Source organism: Raphanus sativus, chromosome 4 (genome assembly GCF_000801105.2).
Source record: "Raphanus sativus cultivar WK10039 chromosome 4, ASM80110v3, whole genome shotgun sequence".
NCBI classification, from domain to species: Eukaryota; Viridiplantae; Streptophyta; class Magnoliopsida; order Brassicales; family Brassicaceae; genus Raphanus; species Raphanus sativus.
The window spans coordinates 9,836,444-9,856,219 of record NC_079514.1 but is presented as its reverse complement, the minus strand read 5'-3'; the positions used below and the strand labels follow the sequence as shown (position 1 = coordinate 9,856,219).

Genomic DNA, 19,776 nt, shown 5'->3' with positions numbered 1-19,776 from the left:
TCCATGCAGATTGCAGAGAATAGATAAATCCCCAAATTCTTGCCTTTCTCCTTCTCTGCCTTTTGTTTCTAAGTACTCTTTCTTGTATAGAAATAGTGAAGAGAACGACAGAGATGTATGCTAGGATTTTGAGAAATGGCTGCAATAAATCAATCTTTATAAGTATCTTGGAATCGTTTTTGTGGAGTGAACAAGTGATCTTCCAATTCAACTATAGAAATATTAAAAGAATGTAGTTTGTAGATTTCTTCAGTTCTGTACATACATAATCTTAATCTTAAGTTAAAGGAGATTAGTGGACAGTTTTGTTTCAGGTCAGTATAAGTTGAGTTTGAAAGAAATAAACCCAATGTCATGTGAACCAACTTAAACATATAACCGAACCAAACTGATTGATTTATATTATTTTTCGGTTATTGGGTTTTAAAAATCATGTCCAAATGAACCGAAATATATTACAGTTTGTTTATCAGTTAATACACTATTAGTTTGTTGTATTGCACCGAATAAAACTATACCTAATTGACGTTAACAACATCAACAATATGAAGCAAAGCTTGTTGATATCAGGTCAATAACCGAAAGGTTTAATTAATTTTTGAGAATTAATAAACAATCTATTATTAAAGTTCCTTAAAAGGTTTAATTTTTTTTTTCCAAAAGAATTTGATTAAATTCATTTTCTTCAAATAGTAGATTCTCTGTTGATATCTTTTAAATTTCTAAATAGCAGAACTTACTCTCTATCAACTTCATATTAATCTCTCTTTTCACTCTTGACTCGTTTGGTATGGTTCCATTCCAGTGATAATATGGTTATTACTGTTCCTACACATATCTATTTCATTTGGTTCTCTATTTCATTTGGTTCTTCTTAATGATAGATCGTATGCTGTTTGGTCAAAATCAATATCTTTTGTTTTTGTTGGTGATCAATCTTATCTTATCAGAATGGAGTTTACTTTTTAAATAACTTGATTTTGACGTTCGCACACTCTTTTAACAATAGACATAATCATCGATTATAAAGTTTGATATTTATGTGTTATTTGTATGAAATCGTTTATTGCAATACAAAGGGTTAATATATACAACATTTGTCAATTTTATTTTGTGATCAAGAAAGTTTGATGCTTTGTGATTAACATTTGTAATGATTTTCTCAGTTTCTTCATATTTCCACTAAGATCTATAATCATTACTTTGTATTTGCAACTTGGTGTCAAAAGAGATTCACATAATAAAAGATTCTTTATTTCAGTGGTTGATATTATTTAGATGCTTTAAGTGATTATGTAGTCTCAACATCAATCAAATTTATCCATGATGCTGTTTGATCACTTAATTGTTTAGTCCTCAATAGAATTTGAATATGAGGATTTACAACTTTGATCTTAACAAAAGAACTTTATTTTAGTTCTCTCAGCTACATTCTTAAAAATTACCGATGTATTTCAAATCTATAATTAGAATTGTAAATGCGATTGTTGAATAGAGAAAATGGTATGAGTTGTTGATATTTCTTGATGAACAATATATATACCGAGAAAGATGAAACACAATATATAACAGAAGATATGAGAATTCATAAACAAACCTTTATTTTATTTTGAAACTTTGACTATAAACAAACCTTTTTATGAAGGTGATATTGTTACTCTCTTTTTCACTTAAATATATATATATATATATATATATATGACTTATTCTTGGGTTCACCCTTAGGGTGAACCTTTAGGTTCACCAACCAATAGGATTCAAGTATTTCTTATTTAATATTTTTTTAAAAAAAGAAACAAATCTTGTTAAATTATATTATGTTTTTAAAATAAATAACTAAAAATAAACAAAACAGTAATAATTGATAAAAAAAGTTTTTTTAATTTTTAAAACTATGATTCATCTAACGGTTTAGTATTTACCCAAGGGTTTAGGGTTTCCTAAGGGTTTAGGGTTTAGTATTTAGGGTTTAGGTTTAGTATTTTGGGTTTAGAGTTTTTATTAAAAGAAAATTTGCAACTACAACTATTTTTATTTATTTTTAGCTATTTATTTGAAAACATAATATAATTTAACAATATTTTATTTACTTTTTGAAAAGATATTAAATGTAAAATACTTGAATTCTATTGGTCGGTGAATCTAAAGGTTCACCCTAGGGGGTGAACCCAAGAATAACTCTATATATATATATATATAATCTTTCTCGTGCCTATTCAATTTTTTTATAACTTTTCATTTTACCATCAATATGTGGTTAACAGTGATTTATGCTATTAGAGAAATTAAAAAAAGGTTTGCACATCGACAAAAAATATTAAACTAATAACAATGATCCAGTTAATTTATACAATTTATATTCCTTAGAAGAAATGTCTAATAAGAATCGTTTATCTGCCTTTGTCCTTCAAACATTCTGGTTGTTAACTTTTTTTTTTTTTAAATGATTGGTGCTTATGGTAAAAAATGGGTTAGATCTTTGTAATAAACTGGTTTAGTTCATATGAAGCACCCCGGTTATATTCGGTTTTCAGGAATATATAAACAGGCCAAACCTAACCTAAAAAAAAAAAAAAAATAAACTACATAAGGGCCCAGGATCGAAGACCCAATGGGTCTTTTTAAACTTCTTAGACGGTAAAAAATCGCGTCCGTTACGAAATCAGTATCCGTGTTAACGGCGTTAGAGATGGCACAAAACTTCCGTCAAAAGTCAGCGAGGTCAAAGATATAAATAGATCCCCAGAAAATTCGCCGCTGTTCAAAGAAGACTCGTTAGTAGTTGATTACTGTTTGTGCCTCTCTTTCTGGGTACGCACTCACGCGCTCAAATTCTCGGGAAAATTTTGCAAAAAGAGTTTCCAGATTCTCGGATAATTGACGACGATTAGATCTTAAACGAAACAGTTTCGATTGATCCATCGGTTCACGGATTTTGATTCCGAGGTATGAATCATTTTTTTAAAATTCCGATCGATTAGTTTGTTGTTATCTCTTCAGATCATGAATGATTAGGTTGTATCTATTCGATGATCGAGAAAGGTTAATCTAATTTTCGTTTACTGTAGCAGTTCCATAGTGTGAATGCTAGTTAGATGATCGGAGACTTTTTTTTTTTTTTTTAAGATGATGGGAGACTTTTTTTTAGCGAATAAACAATGGATAGTGCTGTTTTGTTGAGTGATGGATTTTTAATCTATAATTAAACTTTGTTGGTAAGATCAAAACTTTTAGGCCAGCCTGGGGTTAGTTTGGCTTTTGATAAAGGCGTTGTTGACTTGAATAGTTTGGTTAGGCTTCTTTTGAGCTAATTTTAGGTTATTGAGGTTTACTAGTTATATAAGATGAGGCCTTAAGTTCTTAAAAGGCTGTATATAGTTTGGCTAAAGATATAATTAGAAGTCTTGTTCATCCTCCATACAAGAGGAGAGGTTAGTGTGAACATCCTTTTTTTTTTTCTCTAAAATCTTTGTGTTTGATCTGAATGTTTTTATATTTTTTATAAGATGGGGTTGATTAGTGATTGATGTTTCGTTGAGTAATATCTTTGGCTGATTCCTGTGATCATTGGTTGTTCAGGTTCTTTGCTGAATGAAGGCGTAGGTGGTTTTGGGATTCGTTTAGCTTCAATATGAATTCGGTTGGCAAGATGTGATTTACAAGGCACTTCGTTTCTGAGTTCCTGAATCCGTGCAGGAACTTGGGTCTGTTTAAAAACTACACGGAAGGTTGAGTTTCTTCTGGTATTTCAGCCTTTTTTCTTTAATCCCTGTTGAGCTCTTGGGGATTTGTTCATTCCTCGGAATCCAGCTCTTGAGGATTTTTAGTATTAGAAAGTTTGTACAGTTGGTATGTCAATTGCTAGTGTAGCTCTTAGTCCAGCCCTGGAAGAAGTTGTCAACTTTCCAGGTTTTATTGGACGGTTTGGTTTGGACTTAGACGACCCAATCCTGATATTCCTGTCTATTTCCGGATCTCTGAGCCCCTTGCGGGTCATGGAGTCGGATTTGATAGCATCCGTGAAACTGAGGATTCAGAGTATCAAGGGATTTTTTGTGAAGAAGCAGAAGCTGGACTATGACGGTAGAGAGCCAGCTCGAAATGATTCCCAAGTCCGAGATTGTGGTCCTGCTGATGAGAGACTGTTGCATTTGGTTATTAGGCTCTCTGATCTCCAAGCCATTTCCGTCAAGACTTTTGGAGGGAAGGAGTTTGAGCTCTTTGTTGAGAGGAGCAGAAACGTTGGCTACGTGAAGCAGAAAATAGCTTTGAGGGAGAGCGAGCTTGTGGGGAATACGTGGGATCATGAACTCACGTTAGATGGTGAAGAGCTAGATGACCAGAGACTTATAACTGATCTCTGTAAAGACGGGGAGAGTGTGATTCATTTGCTGATTAGGAAATCCGCTAAAGTCAGAGCAAAACCAGTGGGAAAGGATTTTGAGGTTTCTATCGAAAATGTAACTCAGAACGACAACTCAGTGGATGGTAGAAGAAGACTCATATCACCACAAGAAACGCCAAAGGATTTCTTCCTGGAGCCTGTTGTTCTTAACCGTGAAATTGAACTCCCTTCACTGGTCAACGAGCTTATTAGCTCCACTATAGAAGGATTGGAGAAGGGAAACGGCCCGATCAAAACATCTGATGGATCAGGGGGAGCTTACTTCATGCAAGATCCATCCGGAAACAAATATGTATCCGTCTTTAAACCCATTGACGAGGAGCCATTGGCCGTGAACAATCCGCACGGGCAGCGTGTTTCAGTTGACGGGGAGGGACTAAAGAAAGGCACACAGGTTGGTGAAGGAGCCTTTAGAGAAGTAGCTGCTTACATTTTGGACTATCCCGTGACTGGAACACGAACTTCTCCTCGTGACCAACCCGGTTTCGCTGGAGTTCCGCCAACAACAATGGTCAAATGTTTGCACAAAGACTTCAACCATCCCAACGGTTACAGTTTCTCTCCAGAGAACACAAAGATTGGTTCATTGCAGATGTTTGTGAGTAATGTTGGAACTTGTGAAGATATGGGATATGGAGTCTTCCCAGTTGAACAGGTTCACAAGATATCGGTTCTAGACATTAGGCTGGCTAATGCAGATCGTCATAGTGGCAACATTTTGGTTAGCCGAGAGGGAAATGATGGTCAGATCGTGCTAACTCCAATAGATCACGGCTACTGCTTTCCAAATAAGGTACATGACTGTTATAAACCAAACAATATTGGAATTAGCTACACTATATTTTGAGACTAAACCACTTTACTATTTGTCCAGTTTGAAGACTGCACATTCGAGTGGCTATACTGGCCTCAAGCAAAAGAGCCATACTCTTCAGAGACACTGGAATACATCGAATCCTTGGACCCTGAGGAAGACATCAAGCTTCTGAGACTCCACGGTTGGGAGATTCCGCCTTCGTGCGCCCGTGTCTTCCGCATCTCGACCATGCTTCTCAAGAAAGGTGCTGCAAAGGGTCTCACACCTTTTGCCATCGGAAGCATAATGTGCAGAGTAACACTCGAGAAAGAATCTGTGATTGAACAAATCATCAATGATGCTGAAGCTATAGTGCTCCCAGAGACAACCGAAGAGGAGTTTATCGGCACCGTCTCTGCTATTATGGATTGCTGCCTCGACCAGTATTCCCGGAATTGAAAATTGAAAATATCTTTTTTTATCTTTATGACTGCTAAACAGAGACGTCTTTCCAGTGTCCGTAATAAAATAAATAAGTGTCACTGTCTTGAACTCAACCTTGGTTTTTTGAAACAGTGGTTTGTTATGATGATTGTGTGTATAGAATCGATCGTCATGCTTCTGTTTCTTGGGTTCAATAACGTTCTTGTGTTAAAATCTGTCACAGTTTGCTTTCGTTGAAAGCGTTAATTTATGTGTTGCTCTAACAAATATGCTATCATAAGATGAACATAGTTGACAAAAAAAAATCATAAGATGAACATGTATACAACCTCATAATGTTATGTTGTTTGATATTTCACTCGACTCTACTTCTCTTCTCCTTCAGATCCTCCTGCACTAACTTGATCTTTTATAGATTATAACAATAAAAACAATTTTTGAAGACAATAAGTGAAAGAGACAATTAGAAGAAAAAAAAAAGCAAAAGGCTTAAAGCATTTGAAGCGACAAAAGTGGAGGTCATTGACTAAACTGGTACAAAACATATTCACCATGGAACATAGGATCCCACCATTGATGGATCCCATGGGCTATCTTAAAATCCGGTGATTTGCTAGTGTTTATCGTCATATAAGCCGATGGTAAAAGATGAAGAGGTTCTGATGAAGCATCCGAACACTTGCTTCCTCCTCCTCCTCCGGACAAGAAACTCCTAAGCGAGTTCCTGGTTGCGACCCTCTCTATTTTTCCAGCTCCAATCTCAAACATTTTGTTTCTGTGCTTGAAATAACCAATGTACTCTGAGCAGATTGGATCTGAAGGATTCACATATAAATAAGGTATCCATGATGCTAGTTTCATAAACGTGTCGTCTTCTTGGTCCTGTACATATATTTAGAGTTAGTAAGATTCGAACCAATAACCTCTCGGTGTTTCTTATCTAATGTCAGTGCATGCATTGTAACACAAGGCACTAAGACAAACCAGTAAGAAATGCCAATAACATGCATGCATTATAATGGTTTGTCTTTGGATTATGACACACTGCACTATAAACAAAGCAATGAGCCGCATATTCGGGTTCAGTAGATGTTGTTAGTTTTTTTATTAAATCACGTCAAAATATTAAAACTAAATTTATTTTTCTACTAATTTTTTTTTTGCTTAACGACACATTTAATTTGAAACGGAAAGAATAATACCTTATTGTGATTGTGGCGACCATTGACGGCCATAGCTACTCCGGCTTTGACTAAACTCCCGGCTAATCTAACTCCATGTTTAAGCTTCTCACTCTTCAGTAGCTTCTCTATCGGGATGGAGGAGAAAGGAGGATTAAAAAGGTAACACTCTAGAGGAAAACCAGACCTCGTCATAATCTTCCCGGCAAGCAAAGCCATGGCGCCTCCAAGAGAGTGCCCGGCGAGCCACACGGCTGCATTACCGGTTTTAGCGACCGCGGTTTGTACAACCTCTATCGCATGCATGAATCTTGTGCTGTCCTGGAGGCTGTCGCGAATGCAACGTAGGTCCAGCTTAAGGTCACATGACCGAGAGTGCCGCTTCATGATCGTACCACGGAACGCGATCACGTGACGAGGAGGTGTTTTCGAATGAGGATGAATATAATAATTGTAAGAGAAGAGTTTGTACTCGAACACGGCTCCATATATGGATCCGTCTGATTGGTCGATTAGGGTTTCGGCTAAAGTGAAGTTGAAAAACTCCCACCAATGATTAGCTTGTGACTTGAAACCAATCCTGTTTTGTTGTCTGTCTCGTTCCAGGGTGTACACTGCTTGTACCAAACATGATGCCACCGAGGTTCTATGGTACGAATTATTCCTATCAAAGACATTGACTTTGGTTTAGTAAATGTAATAATATATATAGATTTGTGAAGGATTAAGGATTTAAGAATATGAAGGTTGACTATGGCTAAAGCCGTTGAATTAGCAAAAATATGTGATTAGTGATGAGTTTGTTGTGAAATGGATTTTGGAAGATCGATATGTGGTTGAAATTGAAAGAGATAGAATAGGAGAGACCAATCAATGGAAGTTAGATGAACGGGACCAGAAATACTGAAGATTTCTCTTTGAGAGGCCATTAGCCCCTCTTTCACCATATCACCAGCTTCTTCTTCCATATGTTTCTCTACCTGATCTAAACATCAATTGTTCTTGATTTATCGTCACCATTTTTTCATCAAATATAGTGGAGAAGACAGAATAAATGGATGATGCACCAGGAAAAAAAGGAAAAATTAGAAGAAGTTAAGGAAAGAAACAATATATATACCTTTTTGTATTCTCAAGAAATATGTCAAAATCAAATCGAAAATTGATCAATGAATCTAATCAAATAAACTAATTATAGAACTTTTGTATATATATGGGAAGAGATTATATAGATCTCAAGACACTCTTTCATATTGAAAATACCCAGAAGTCAATCAACAATTATTTTATTAACAATTTTTCAATAAAAGCATGGTTAATGGAGCGTTCTTAGGATTTGTGTTTTTAGCGGAATATAAGAAACCGTCTTTTAACTTATAACTAAAAAAGCTAAGAATCCCAATCCTAAGAACGCCCCGTTAAACATGCTCTAAGAATACAATTTAGAAAATCTATAACAATAAAGTAGCATTTTTTATCTTCATGGAGGAAAAATTAACAACTGACAATTTTTGATTGGTTGAGTGTTTTTTAATGGTTTCAAATTTCTAATGGGTTTTGATGTGTGTTTATTATTTTGCTTGAGTTTCAATTTATACTAGGTAGTAATCCGCGCCTTTCGCGGAATGAGATTATTAATTTTGTTTTCTAGATAAAAGATATTAGTTATGTTTAATCTGGTTATCGGTTCGGTTTTATGGTGTTTTGTTTTTCTGTTTTTAGTCGTGTAAAATATAGTTACAATTTTAAATGCATATTTATTTTGTTTTGTCCAATTAAAATGAGTAAAGTTTTTTATTTTTTTGTGATAAACCCAGAAATATTATTATTAGTTTGGTTTCATATGTTATATGAATTTTAGATTTTTTGATGTCGAACCAATGGTTTCATTTTATTTTTTTAAATAAATGCAAAACCAAATTAAATCTAAAAATAGTTGAAGAAAAAGTACATTTAATATTATTGGTGCTGATTGTACAAACAACATATAATGACATTTTAAGATTATGTATTTTATATATGATAATCTAATATTATTGTGTTGTTTGAACTTTCGTATATGTTATACATAATATAAAAGTTGTATATTTATAATCACAGAAATTTGTTTTTAAATTTAATAATATAAATTTTATCATTAGTATTTTTATATAATTTATATTTAATAGTTATTTATATTTTACTTAATTTTTTATTCCCTGTATCTAGTATAATTTATAAAGTACAATAATTTGATTTTTAATGGATATTGAGTTTTCTATCTTTTAGTTTCTATGTTATTGCTTTTAAAAATAGATATTAAAAAAATACACAAAATAATTTTAAGAAAATATCTTGAATGGTTTCAGATCAGCCAGGGCAGTGATTTAACCATTAAGGATAATGAGTTAAGTTTCAAAGGTTTCAGGTTGAGGTTATGACTAAAAAGAATGGAATTGAAGGTAGTGAGTCAGTCTTATATATGTCTACTAAACCTAATTAAAGTCACGATTTATCTACGATAAATATGAATTAAATGTCATATATGTGTAACTCGTTCATCACACTTTGATATATATATATATACTAGGGGTTGGTCCGTCCTACGGGCGGGTGAGTTTATACTAAAACTATTTTATAATTAAATATATTTTAATTTTATAAAACATTTAAAAATTTACCTTATATTGAAAGTAATAAATAATTTTTTTTTAATTTAAGTTTCCAAAAGTGATCACTGGCATTATTTTTGTCAGAGAACACAAAACTATTAAATTTTAAAATTATGGAAAATGTAATGATTTAAATTTTTCCTATTTGATTTCTTTTTCAATTTGACATTGAAGAAAATATAAAGTAAGAATAACTCATATTTTTATAATGTTGTTAATTATTTTTTTTCCTATTGATTTGGCTTTTACATGTTTTTATGTAAAGTTGGTATGATATTTAGTATACTTTATTTTATAATATTGCCATGTTTGTTTGATTGCGCTGTGTGTTATAATTATTTCCGGTGATTGTAGATGATTTATTTTAGTTTTGTATAGTGTTTCTTTTACTTGAGTATGCTTTCAAGCCGGTTGGTCCAAAGGAGGCTTTTTCACCATGGAATTGGGTGTTGGTACGTCAAATAGCAATCAATGTATACTGGTGAATTTAAGAAAGCCGACTATAAGTTCTCTTTAATATTTTCCAATATCATTTTGTACATCAATATCGTTTGTTTCCACAATCTAATTAGTATATAAATATTAAATGCTACGGGTGTAGAAGATGGTGACGATGAATTGAAGAGGTCAATTGAAGACTTTGATGTAGTGTATCTGTAGATAGGAAAAAGTGCCTTAAATGAGCTGCACAGATCATAGTGGGTTGCAAAATATGTTCGACATTTTGGTTAAGTTTGTACAAAATGTCCTACTGATTCGGTTTTGGGTATTTGGCTTGTGATTCTAACGCTTAGTTTCATGTACAGATCTGTAGTAAACATTGTCATTTAAGAGAACTTATCAAAAACATTAAGAGTTAAGAGACTCACTATTGTCATCTCCTGTAGACAAAATATTGCCGAAGCTTCTTCACGTAGGCCAGTTCTCTTTTGACTCCTGCTTGTTGATAGAAACATTCAGTATCATCGAACAACATGAACTAAAGAAATATACAGTTTACAAACTGAACAGAACAACGAACGCAGTTGAACAGATCAGCCAAGAACTTTTAAAACATAAACATAAGACAAAGTTCTGGTTCAAGAAGAAGAAGACGACAAAGTTTTAAGAAAAAACAGACTTTGGATAAGATCGAACTCTCATTATCAATCTGGGTGTAGTCATCGTCAAAATAATTTAATTTTTAAATTAAAATTCAGAAACAGAAGCAGCTAAGAACAAAAAAAGAGATCTTCTCATGCAAAACAATAACACTAAAAATATAAAAAAACTTATAATTGAATAAACTGAACATATATATTTGACGGGATAGAACATACCTTTTTATAGCTGAGGATTCTCCATGATTCACAGAAAGGAAGTAATGGTGGAGCTATTGTTAATGACAGCGTTTAAGACGTCGTTTCGATTGATCCTCGTTCCGTAACGTCTCCAGTTTTGGTGGTCGGTAAGATGAAAAGAAACAGAGCTTCGACGGTGATCGTTTAAGGCGGCGGAGTCTTCAAGAAAAAGACCACGTGGGTCTAATTTGTGTACAATCCAGGCCTTTTTAAATTAAACCAAAAACCAAATACGAAATCCAATTAGAAGCCCACAAAAAAATCAGAAATTAGATGAAATTTAATGATTAAAAGAGAGTGCCACATGGCATTAATCCCCTCAAGGAGAAAAAAAAAGCCTCCTTTATTTATGAAAGATATATATATTGTTATAAACCAAAGATGCTAAATATATGTAAATCCCCTATTATTAATCGACCTTGTCAATCACTCAATGTAATTAATACTAGATTTTGACCCGCGCTTTGGAAGCGCGGAACATTTTACGATGAAAAATTTCACTAATCTTAACCATCCCTTATATAAATTTCATCTACGACAAAATCTTGCGTGCATGAAACATTCGCATAGTTATTTTTTCCAAAAACTAATTCAACAACCAACGTGAATAGCTATATAAATATTTTTTTATCAAATAACAAATTAGTCATATCCAATCCAGCCCCTAGTAATATAAAATTATATTTAATTTTGTTTTGAACATTGTAGTGGTCAGCAAAACTGCATTATTACATTCGAGTGAATTATAAAAAAGGGTGCGCTAGTGGATGTAATTTTTCATAAAAAAATCTCAAACGTTGTACAGAAACTTTAAATAACTACTAGACCTTGACCCGTCCGATCGGACGGGTGTTTATTTTATGTTTTTAGTTTTTTGTTTATATTAAATGATGAATTTACGATATTTTAAACATAAATTTAGACTGAAAATAAATTTTGGTAGTAATAATAAAAAGTTAAAATTAAAATTTACGGGTCATATTTTTTTTAGTTCCAAAATCTTAGCATCTCTTATAAACAAATAAAATAAATTTATAAAAATATAAAATGTATAAACATATTTAGAACTATAATTTCGATTAAAATAAATTTATTAAAGAAAATAATCTTGCGATGTTGTTATTTATTTATAGATTCGATCCGTAACTGTATTAATATTTTTTTCACTTTAATTTTTTTCTGTGTACTAATGATATAATATATATATATATGTACATTAAACTTATAACATTATTGTTAATATTACATTTTTAAAAATATTTTTTTATTTATTATGTTAAATAATTATATTTTATGATTTTAATTGTCTATTATATCACCACAGTATATCATATAAACAAATCCAATATTTATAACTAATTGAACTTATATTTTGAAACCATTATACTAATAATATATGAATAAATTATTTTATATTATATTTATATGTTATATAAATTGATTATGTTATGTGATTTTAATATTTAATAAGTTAATACAAAATATATAGAGAAATCGATTTTGGTTAATATATGATTAAGGAAATTTATTATTTAAATTAGAAAAAATATTAAATGTTTAAATCTATTATTTAAATTCAAATTAGGAAAATACATTTATTAATCAGGAAAGACAACAATAATTAAGGAATCTAAATCAGAAAAGACAACAATAATTTTGGAAAACACATTAAATAAACTGAAAAAAACAATCATTAAAATAGGAAACTTAATTAATTCTCAGTGGCATGCCATTGTAAATAAAAGTGAAAATTAAGGGGTATTTTTATTGGGTACTTCTCTTTTAATAATATAGATAGTACAATTACTTCAAAGAGGTTTGACAACAAATATTCAAATATGTGGTAAAAAACAACAAGAAGAAACAAGGTAAAATAAGCAGAAAGTTCCCAAACGGCGAAGATCCATGTTAACAGGTATAAATGCATTTTAACCAATCCTGCGAATTCCCCAATATTCCCTAAGCACTGGGTCTGCAGGCCCCCACCATTGCTTAAGCCTATGAGCTTCCCTAATACTAGCCGTCTTGTTTACCGTCATATCTGCTGATGAAAGAAGTTGAATAGGTTCCCCTGGAAAATCTGACGGTGATGATGGTGTTCGTCGTCTTCCAAAAAGTTCACTCCTAACTGAGATTTTAACAGCGTCACTCTCAAGTTTGCTTTCTCCGATCGTAGGCTCACTTTTGTGTCTGAAATCATGAGTGTATGCTAAACATATTGGATCTGCTGGGTTCACGTATAAGTAAGGTGTCCACGCTCTTGTTCTTGGATCGTCTTCTTGACTCTGTTATCGTTAAAAGAAGTTAAAAGAGTAGATTCGGTTTAGTTGTTTTTAATAATGTTGTTTAAAAAAAAGGAAACTGAAGTTATAACTTTCCTGGTCGACAAAGTAAAGATAACTGGACCTTAATCCGCCTAACCGGGCGGATATTTATTTTATGTTTTTAGCTTTTTGTTTATATTATTAATATAAAATAAACTTATAAATAAAATAAACTTATAAATATATAAACATATTCGGAACTATAATTTTTATTAAAATAAATTTGTTAAAGAAATATAATCTTTCGTTGTTGTTGTTTATTTGTATAGTTTGATCCGTGACCCTATAAATATTTTTTCTGTATAAATATTTGCTTTCACTTTTATTTTTTTCTTTTTACTAATGGTATAATATATATGTAAATTAGAATATATTACATAATTATATTTTCTGATTTTAATTGTCTATTATATCACAATGTATCATATAAACAAATCTAATATTTACAATTAAATGGACTTATATTATAAAATAATTATACTAATAATTTATGAATAAATTATTTTATATTTTATTTATATGTTGTATAAATTGATTATGATGTGTGATTTTTTATTCTATTATTTATTATTAATAAATATTCAAATATTATTATGTTAATACGAAATCTATTAGGAATTCTATTGGGAAAACTATTTTGTTTAAGATTCGATTAAAGAAATCTATCTAAATTAAGAAAATATATTAAATGATTAAATTTATTATTAAATTAAAAAGACAATATACTTAAATATAGGTTCAATAATTATTTCAGTGGCATTTTAATGTAAATAATTGGTAAAACTAAAAGTATTTCTATTTTGTACTTCTATTTTAATAATATAGAATTGTACTAAATATTATAAGATAAACTGTAAGTTTAGACGTATTATATAATTTTTAATGATTCCAAATATTAACTACATTGAGTGATTTTATTTTGTGTCATTTTTCCATTTATTATATCACTATATTGACTATCATATAAACAAATCTAACGGGAGTTATATATGAACATCCGCACGAATGTGCTTTTTATGTATCTAATTTATTATTGATCAAGTTTTCAATTGTTTGTAGTTTGTTGGATAATAAATTATGAAACTATTAAGACTAATCTGCGTCCAAACATGTATTCTTATCTTTTCATACTACAACAATTAGTTTATATATAAAATTATTGAATTTCTTTAATATTTGATATTTTAATATATTATCAGAAAGAAATTTAAATTTTTATAATGTAATATAATATTTGATATATTTTGTTATTTATATTTATACTATTGAAAAATCATGTCAATTACAATTATATTAGTTAGCACAAATTTAGGAAATTGTTTGCTAATTATTCACAATACTCAATATAGAGGTTTACTGTACTAATTTTCTGATTTACAGAATCTGTAGATTTTTAGATAAAGTATAGTGATCCACAAATCAAGGAAAAAATGATTTTTAAAACATGATATTGGGAACAAATTAGGCGATTTAGTTATCACATATATTCACGTATGGAGGGAGTAATCAAATCATTCTTCTTTTTATATTAACAGTTTTTTTATACTTTGTTTGGATTTTGAATATAATAATTTTGTTTGTCCATAAAGAACACAAAACTTGATTGGTAAACTAAATTTAACACTTATTGTGGTTTAGATTAAGAAAAGCTATAGCTCTAAGGTTAATTTTTATCATAAGTCAAAGTTATGTATAATAATAAAATAAAACTGAACAATGGAAAGTGAGAATAAATTGTATTGCCGTATTTTTAGTCAAAATCAAATTAGGAAAGTACATGTTTTTAGTTAAAAACTAATTAGGAATAATGCATTACTAAAACAGAAAAAGACAATAAATATGAAAAATAAGTTCATTGATTACTTCAATGGCATATATGTGTAAATAAATTGTAAATTTAAGGCTTAATCTAATTTTGTACTTCTGTTTTAATAAAATAGATTTTCAAACAAAATGATCTTAGTATTGCAAAAGTTTTAACTTCTTACGTCCGGTACTAAGGTTATACATTTTTACCTGGAGATGTAAGAGCGAGACTGCGGAGGTTCTGATGAAATTCCTGAAGATCTTAGCCTTGACTTTAATCATTTCGTTATCTAATAGTTGCTCTACAAGAAGATCCGAGTGGGGCGGGTTGAATGCATAAGTCTTGAGGGGTGATCCAGATCTCGCCATTTTCTTCCCGGCCAACAACGCTATGCCTGCTCCCAAAGAGTGTCCGGCGAGCCAGACAGATTCCGTCTCGGCGTTGGGATAGGACAGCACATTTTCGATTGCTAGTTTGGCACTAGCAAACCTTTTTCCCTTGTCAAGGATGTTAAGTGGGCATCGAAAGATTTGCTTAATATCTGACTTAAAAGTTTTTGAACTTAGCATCACGCCGCGAAAGGCAATCACGTAAAGCGGGTTCTTCTGGTCACTGTTGTAGTGGTTGTACTTGTAAACGGCTCCGTGTATGGAGCCGTCATCTGGATTGATCAAGGTTTTGAATAAAGAAAAACCAAGGGATTCCCACCAGGAGTTGGCTAGTCGTGGGTTCCGTTTCTTTGAGTTATCTCGTTGCATTGCGGAGACTCCATTTACCAAACATGCTAGCACTACGGTTACTTGGTGCGAGTCGTTCCTATTAATAACAAAGAAATTATTATATTTAGTTTCTGACTAAAAATATTTAAAGCATTACTCACTTTATTTCATAATTAGTGAAATTCTTTCTTTTTTAGCTTTACAATTCCAATGCAAATCTATATCTATCTATACTATTATTTGAGAAGTAAATTTGCTTAGTTGTCATGTATTCCATGATTTTAGGTAATTTTGCTTATTTGTCATGTTTTCCATAGTTTTAGATAATTTTATTTATTTATTATATGCTTAATAATTATTATTAATAGTTTTGCTTATTTTAATAATTTTAATTAAACATGTGATTTAAGATAATCACAATATTATAACATCTTATTTAGTATATATCATCTTATTTATAATTATTTTTGATATCTGCTTGTTGATTCTTATTTTGATGTTTTTAAGTAAAATTTTACGTAATTTTTCTTATTTGTCATATTTTCCATTGGTCTAGGTAATTTTGTTTATTTATCATATACTTAATAAATATAATTAATAATTTTACTTATTTTATATTTTAATTAAACATGTGATTTAAGACGATCACAATATTAAATCATCTTATTCAGGATATATCATCTTATTTATGATTATTTAACTTTTGATATATTGGTTGATTCTCATTTTGGTATTTTTTTTATTAAAGGCTCATTTTGGTATATGTTTCAGATTGATACTAAATATTAATTGATATAAGAGATGTATATTTGGTGCATCCATATTTTATATTGTTGGTTCATTATATCATTATCCGTAAGTGATTAACTATAAAATAAGTGCTAACACAAGGAAAACTATCTAAAATATCTGAAATTGTTTTTTCATGCTTCATATAAGTAAAGTTTTTTATGCTGCCAAAAGCATGAAAACAATTTATGCTAATGGTTTTTGAAAATTTATAAATTTTAGAAAAATTATTCTAATGGTATTTAATATTTATAAATTTTTGAAAAATTTTAAACGCGCGAGTGCAGGCAAAACCTAGTTATATTTACTTACAGCTGAACATTAATTTTAAATTGCATTGATTTTATAAATAATTTTATTTATCTTAAATACTACTAGTCAGAGAATTGTAACTAATAACAACTTACATATATTTTTGTCACTTAAAAAAAACTAAAGTCATGTTTAATTTATTATAAATAGTAATATCAAATATTTTCTGATGTTGTATTTATAATAAATATGAAAACTATATATAAAATATTAGCTAATTTTTACTTTAAATTTTCTAACCGATTTATAAAAATTTATATCATCATTTTTAGTAAAATATATATTATACTTGTAGAAATGACTTATTTATTTCATAGATATTAGAATTTCTTTTTTTTGCTTTAAATTTAATAATATATTCACTTATTATTATATCTAAAATTAGTTGCGAACTTAACAATAGTTTATTAAATACCATTAATTATATAAAAATAGAATTTGAAAATATTTTAATAAAAAAAATAAACAAAAAACAGTTAAAAGATATTGTGAATTAATTATTTTTTGTTCTTTAATTAGTTAAGAAAAATAGTTAAAACAAAAAAGAATTAAAATAATAATTTTGTTTTTCTTTAATTAATATACATTGATTTGACCTTATTAATATTAATGAAAATCTAAAGAACAAACAAATTTTAATGTCATATTTAGTAAATAACACATAAAAGTTTAGTTTCAAATGAATTTTTGTTTTAATAAGATAGATGTTGTTGATCTATATATCTTTATGATGTTGTCAATCTCTAGCTCCTTATGATAATTTCAAATTTCAATTGTCTCTATTTCACAACCTTTATATATTTTAGACCAGTATTTTGACGGGGTTACATGGTATATTCTCATCATGTTTAATTTTCGAAATGAAGACATTACAAATTTTTAATGTAAATTAGTGAAGGAAAACAGAAAAAGAGATGGGGTCACATGACACCGTAAGTCTCTATGTGCATCCGCCCCTGGTTATGATGTTAAAATCATAGACTGATAGCATAATTTTATTTAGAGCATTGCAAAATGAAAGTCATTTCTCAAAAGGACGAAAGAAATCGTATAGTAAAATGAAACCTTATAATTTTGACAAAAAAAAGTTCCTGTTTACACACAATAACGCTTTACGTTCTATATAATTTGGGTTCCTGCATTAATTCACAAATTCATTTTAGTAGGAAAACAAACTTCTTAGCGTTATGTAATCTTCTGAAGCAAATTATTTAACATTTTCTCTTCTAATATTTTACGAAAGAATTTAAAATTTCAAAGAAAAAATATTATACAAAACAAAACAAAAATGTTACCAGCAAATAGGGGTAAGAGGGACATGCTTGGGGCCAGATTCGCTGAAATTATCCCTCTTTTTTTTGCTTATACCCATTTTCCTTCTTGTTCTTTTCCTTTATGTTACGCTGCCAATTACAAAACAAAGTAGTTTTAGGTTAAACGGTCAAGAGCAAAATGCAAAAAAAGAACAGTCACAGAAAAAAAAGAGAACAAAATGCAAATGTATTACAAATGTCTATAAAATATGGATAGCGACATGACTGGCTCAATACATTTCAGGGCCCTTTGGCAGAATTTTTTCTAAAACTATTATTTAAGAAAATAAATATTTACAGATTATTAAACTAACTATTATTTTATTTCTTTGTTTCTCAAACTATATCGATTTTTTTCTAAAAATATTATTTAAGAAGATAAATATTTGAAGATTATTAAACTAACTATTATTTTATTTCTTTGTTTCTCAATTTTTTATCATATTTCTATAACACTATCGATATTTAAATATAATACTATATCTAAATTATATGTTTAGAAAAAAAGTTAAAAATGTGAAATTTGAAGTGGGTCATTGGCGGTCGCACTGAGACCCCCACTGGATAACGAGGGATGAAGTCCACACAAGTTGGAAAAATCCTTGTTGGAAACTGGAAAAACAAACCTAGAAAAGGCAAACTATTTCGTGTAGGAACTATTTCTGGCTTTTTCATGACATTGAGGCAAGGAAACAAAATAGCAGGATTTAAAACCTCTTGCCACCTGAAAACTATCGCTCGTAACCACCTATTTGGTAACAGCTGCGATAATAACCAGCAATACAAGTTACAACATGAGCAGGGAAGAAAAACGAAGAAAGTTGCTGGTTTTCAGGCAGAATACTGAACAGAGATAAAAAAAGAAAACTATGAAGACATGCTGACAAAAAGAAAAACGGAAAACTATGAAGAAATTTTGGTTGCAGCCTAAGGCCACAATTAGTGACAATCTCTCGATAGAGTTCTTAGGATCAATTTTTTTTTAAAAAAGAACCAAAGAGAACAAACCGGTAGAAGCTTTCTCTGCAGACTGCAGAGACTGAAAGAAAGTTAAGATGCCCTTTTATTTTTTTGTCAACTGTAAATGCCCTTTTATATTTTTTCTCTTACTGATTAAGCCTTTTTTATTTTAAAATTTAATAACAAAATTAAAATATCTGTGTGACATACTCTTTCGATAAGCCCACTGCTGATGGGCAGACAATTTCTAAGAACAAAGTTTTATATTATCATTAAAGGCATTAAATTAGTATTGACCATTGAAAATACGACCTGAACTGAACTTTCCACGAAAAGATTTTGAGTTTCCACGTACGACCATTGCCTTCTCGCCTTTTTTTTCTTCCTCTCTCAATTTTCTTTACTTTTTATTATTATTTTCTAAAAACTCATGGAGAAGAGCCATGCGTCAGTTGTAAAACAAATTCTAGGCTTAAAGCAGTCGTTTAAAAAAATGAATTAGTTACAAAAAAAAATCAAATTAGCTCAATATCCTAAAATAAGTGGGATACCATAGAATAGAATGATAGGAAAATGGTAAAGATGGGGGAGGAAAATTGAGGGGATATTGTGTATAGAGTGCAAATAGGGCGAATTTTGTATGCATGGAGTGCAAATACTAAAAAAAAAAAATCTAAATGTTAAAATTCATATCAATTTTCCGAATTTTACAATGTTGTAAAACACAGTTAATTA

At 30.2% G+C, this 19,776-nt stretch overlaps 3 protein-coding genes across 9 annotated transcripts; 1 reads left to right on the top strand and 2 right to left on the bottom strand.

Moving 5' to 3' along the window:
* Positions 1-2,753: 2,753 nt before the first annotated feature.
* On the top strand, positions 2,754-5,842 carry LOC108853957 (phosphatidylinositol 4-kinase gamma 3). Its single transcript, XM_018627436.2, has 3 exons — positions 2,754-2,946; positions 3,580-5,198; positions 5,280-5,842. The coding sequence occupies exons 2-3, from the start codon at positions 3,852-3,854 to the stop codon at positions 5,658-5,660; spliced, it is 1,728 nt and encodes a 575-aa protein (XP_018482938.1). The 5' UTR covers positions 2,754-2,946; positions 3,580-3,851; the 3' UTR covers positions 5,661-5,842.
* Positions 5,843-5,941: 99 nt separating this feature from the next.
* Positions 5,942-11,056, bottom strand: LOC108853956 (GDSL esterase/lipase At4g10955). Of its 4 annotated transcripts, none has more exons than XM_018627435.2 (3): positions 7,694-7,930; positions 6,848-7,490; positions 5,942-6,527 (listed from the first exon to the last, which is right to left on the bottom strand). In XM_018627435.2, the coding sequence occupies exons 1-3, from the start codon at positions 7,792-7,794 to the stop codon at positions 6,165-6,167; spliced, it is 1,107 nt and encodes a 368-aa protein (XP_018482937.1). In that variant the 5' UTR covers positions 7,795-7,930; the 3' UTR covers positions 5,942-6,164. The 4 variants fall into 4 exon arrangements, 1 of the variants encoding a protein (XP_018482937.1); XR_001949801.2 differs by lacking the exons at positions 5,942-6,527; positions 7,694-7,930 and adding exons at positions 10,347-10,413; positions 10,797-11,051 and having other exon boundaries at positions 7,351-7,490; XR_001949802.2 differs by lacking the exons at positions 5,942-6,527; positions 6,848-7,490; positions 7,694-7,930 and adding exons at positions 9,855-10,131; positions 10,347-10,413; positions 10,797-11,056.
* Positions 11,057-12,562: 1,506 nt separating this feature from the next.
* Positions 12,563-19,154, bottom strand: LOC108853955 (GDSL esterase/lipase At4g10955). 4 transcript variants are annotated; one of them, XM_057008865.1, is made up of 5 exons: positions 19,090-19,119; positions 18,708-18,843; positions 18,064-18,171; positions 15,158-15,764; positions 12,563-13,102 (listed from the first exon to the last, which is right to left on the bottom strand). In XM_057008865.1, the coding sequence occupies exons 3-5, from the start codon at positions 18,138-18,140 to the stop codon at positions 12,746-12,748; spliced, it is 1,041 nt and encodes a 346-aa protein (XP_056864845.1). In that variant the 5' UTR covers positions 18,141-18,171; positions 18,708-18,843; positions 19,090-19,119; the 3' UTR covers positions 12,563-12,745. The 4 variants fall into 4 exon arrangements, with proteins under 4 accessions (XP_056864845.1, XP_056864844.1, XP_056864843.1 ...); XM_057008864.1 differs by lacking the exon at positions 18,708-18,843 and having other exon boundaries at positions 19,090-19,154; XM_057008863.1 differs by lacking the exon at positions 19,090-19,119 and having other exon boundaries at positions 18,708-19,079.
* Between the last annotated feature and the right edge of the window lie 622 nt (positions 19,155-19,776).

Excerpts from the sequence above, each read along its gene's own strand:
- LOC108853957 (XM_018627436.2), top strand. The coding sequence starts at position 3,852 with ATGTCAATTGCTAGTGTAGCTCTTAGTCCAGCCCTGGAAGAAGTTGTC. Across the intron at positions 5,199-5,279 it reads GCTACTGCTTTCCAAATAAG|TTTGAAGACTGCACATTCGA; the intron begins GTACATGACTGT and ends CTATTTGTCCAG.
- LOC108853956 (XM_018627435.2), bottom strand. The coding sequence starts at position 7,794 with ATGGAAGAAGAAGCTGGTGATATGGTGAAAGAGGGGCTAATGGCCTCT. Across the intron at positions 7,491-7,693 it reads CATCTAACTTCCATTGATTG|GAATAATTCGTACCATAGAA; the intron begins GTCTCTCCTATT and ends TGTCTTTGATAG. Across the intron at positions 6,528-6,847 it reads GTCGCCACAATCACAATAAG|GACCAAGAAGACGACACGTT; the intron begins GTATTATTCTTT and ends ATATATGTACAG.
- LOC108853955 (XM_057008864.1), bottom strand. The coding sequence starts at position 18,140 with ATGGGTATAAGCAAAAAAAAGAGGGATAATTTCAGCGAATCTGGCCCC. Across the intron at positions 15,765-18,063 it reads CCTCTTACCCCTATTTGCTG|GAACGACTCGCACCAAGTAA; the intron begins GTAACATTTTTG and ends TGTTATTAATAG. Across the intron at positions 13,103-15,157 it reads TCTCGCTCTTACATCTCCAG|AGTCAAGAAGACGATCCAAG; the intron begins GTAAAAATGTAT and ends TAACGATAACAG.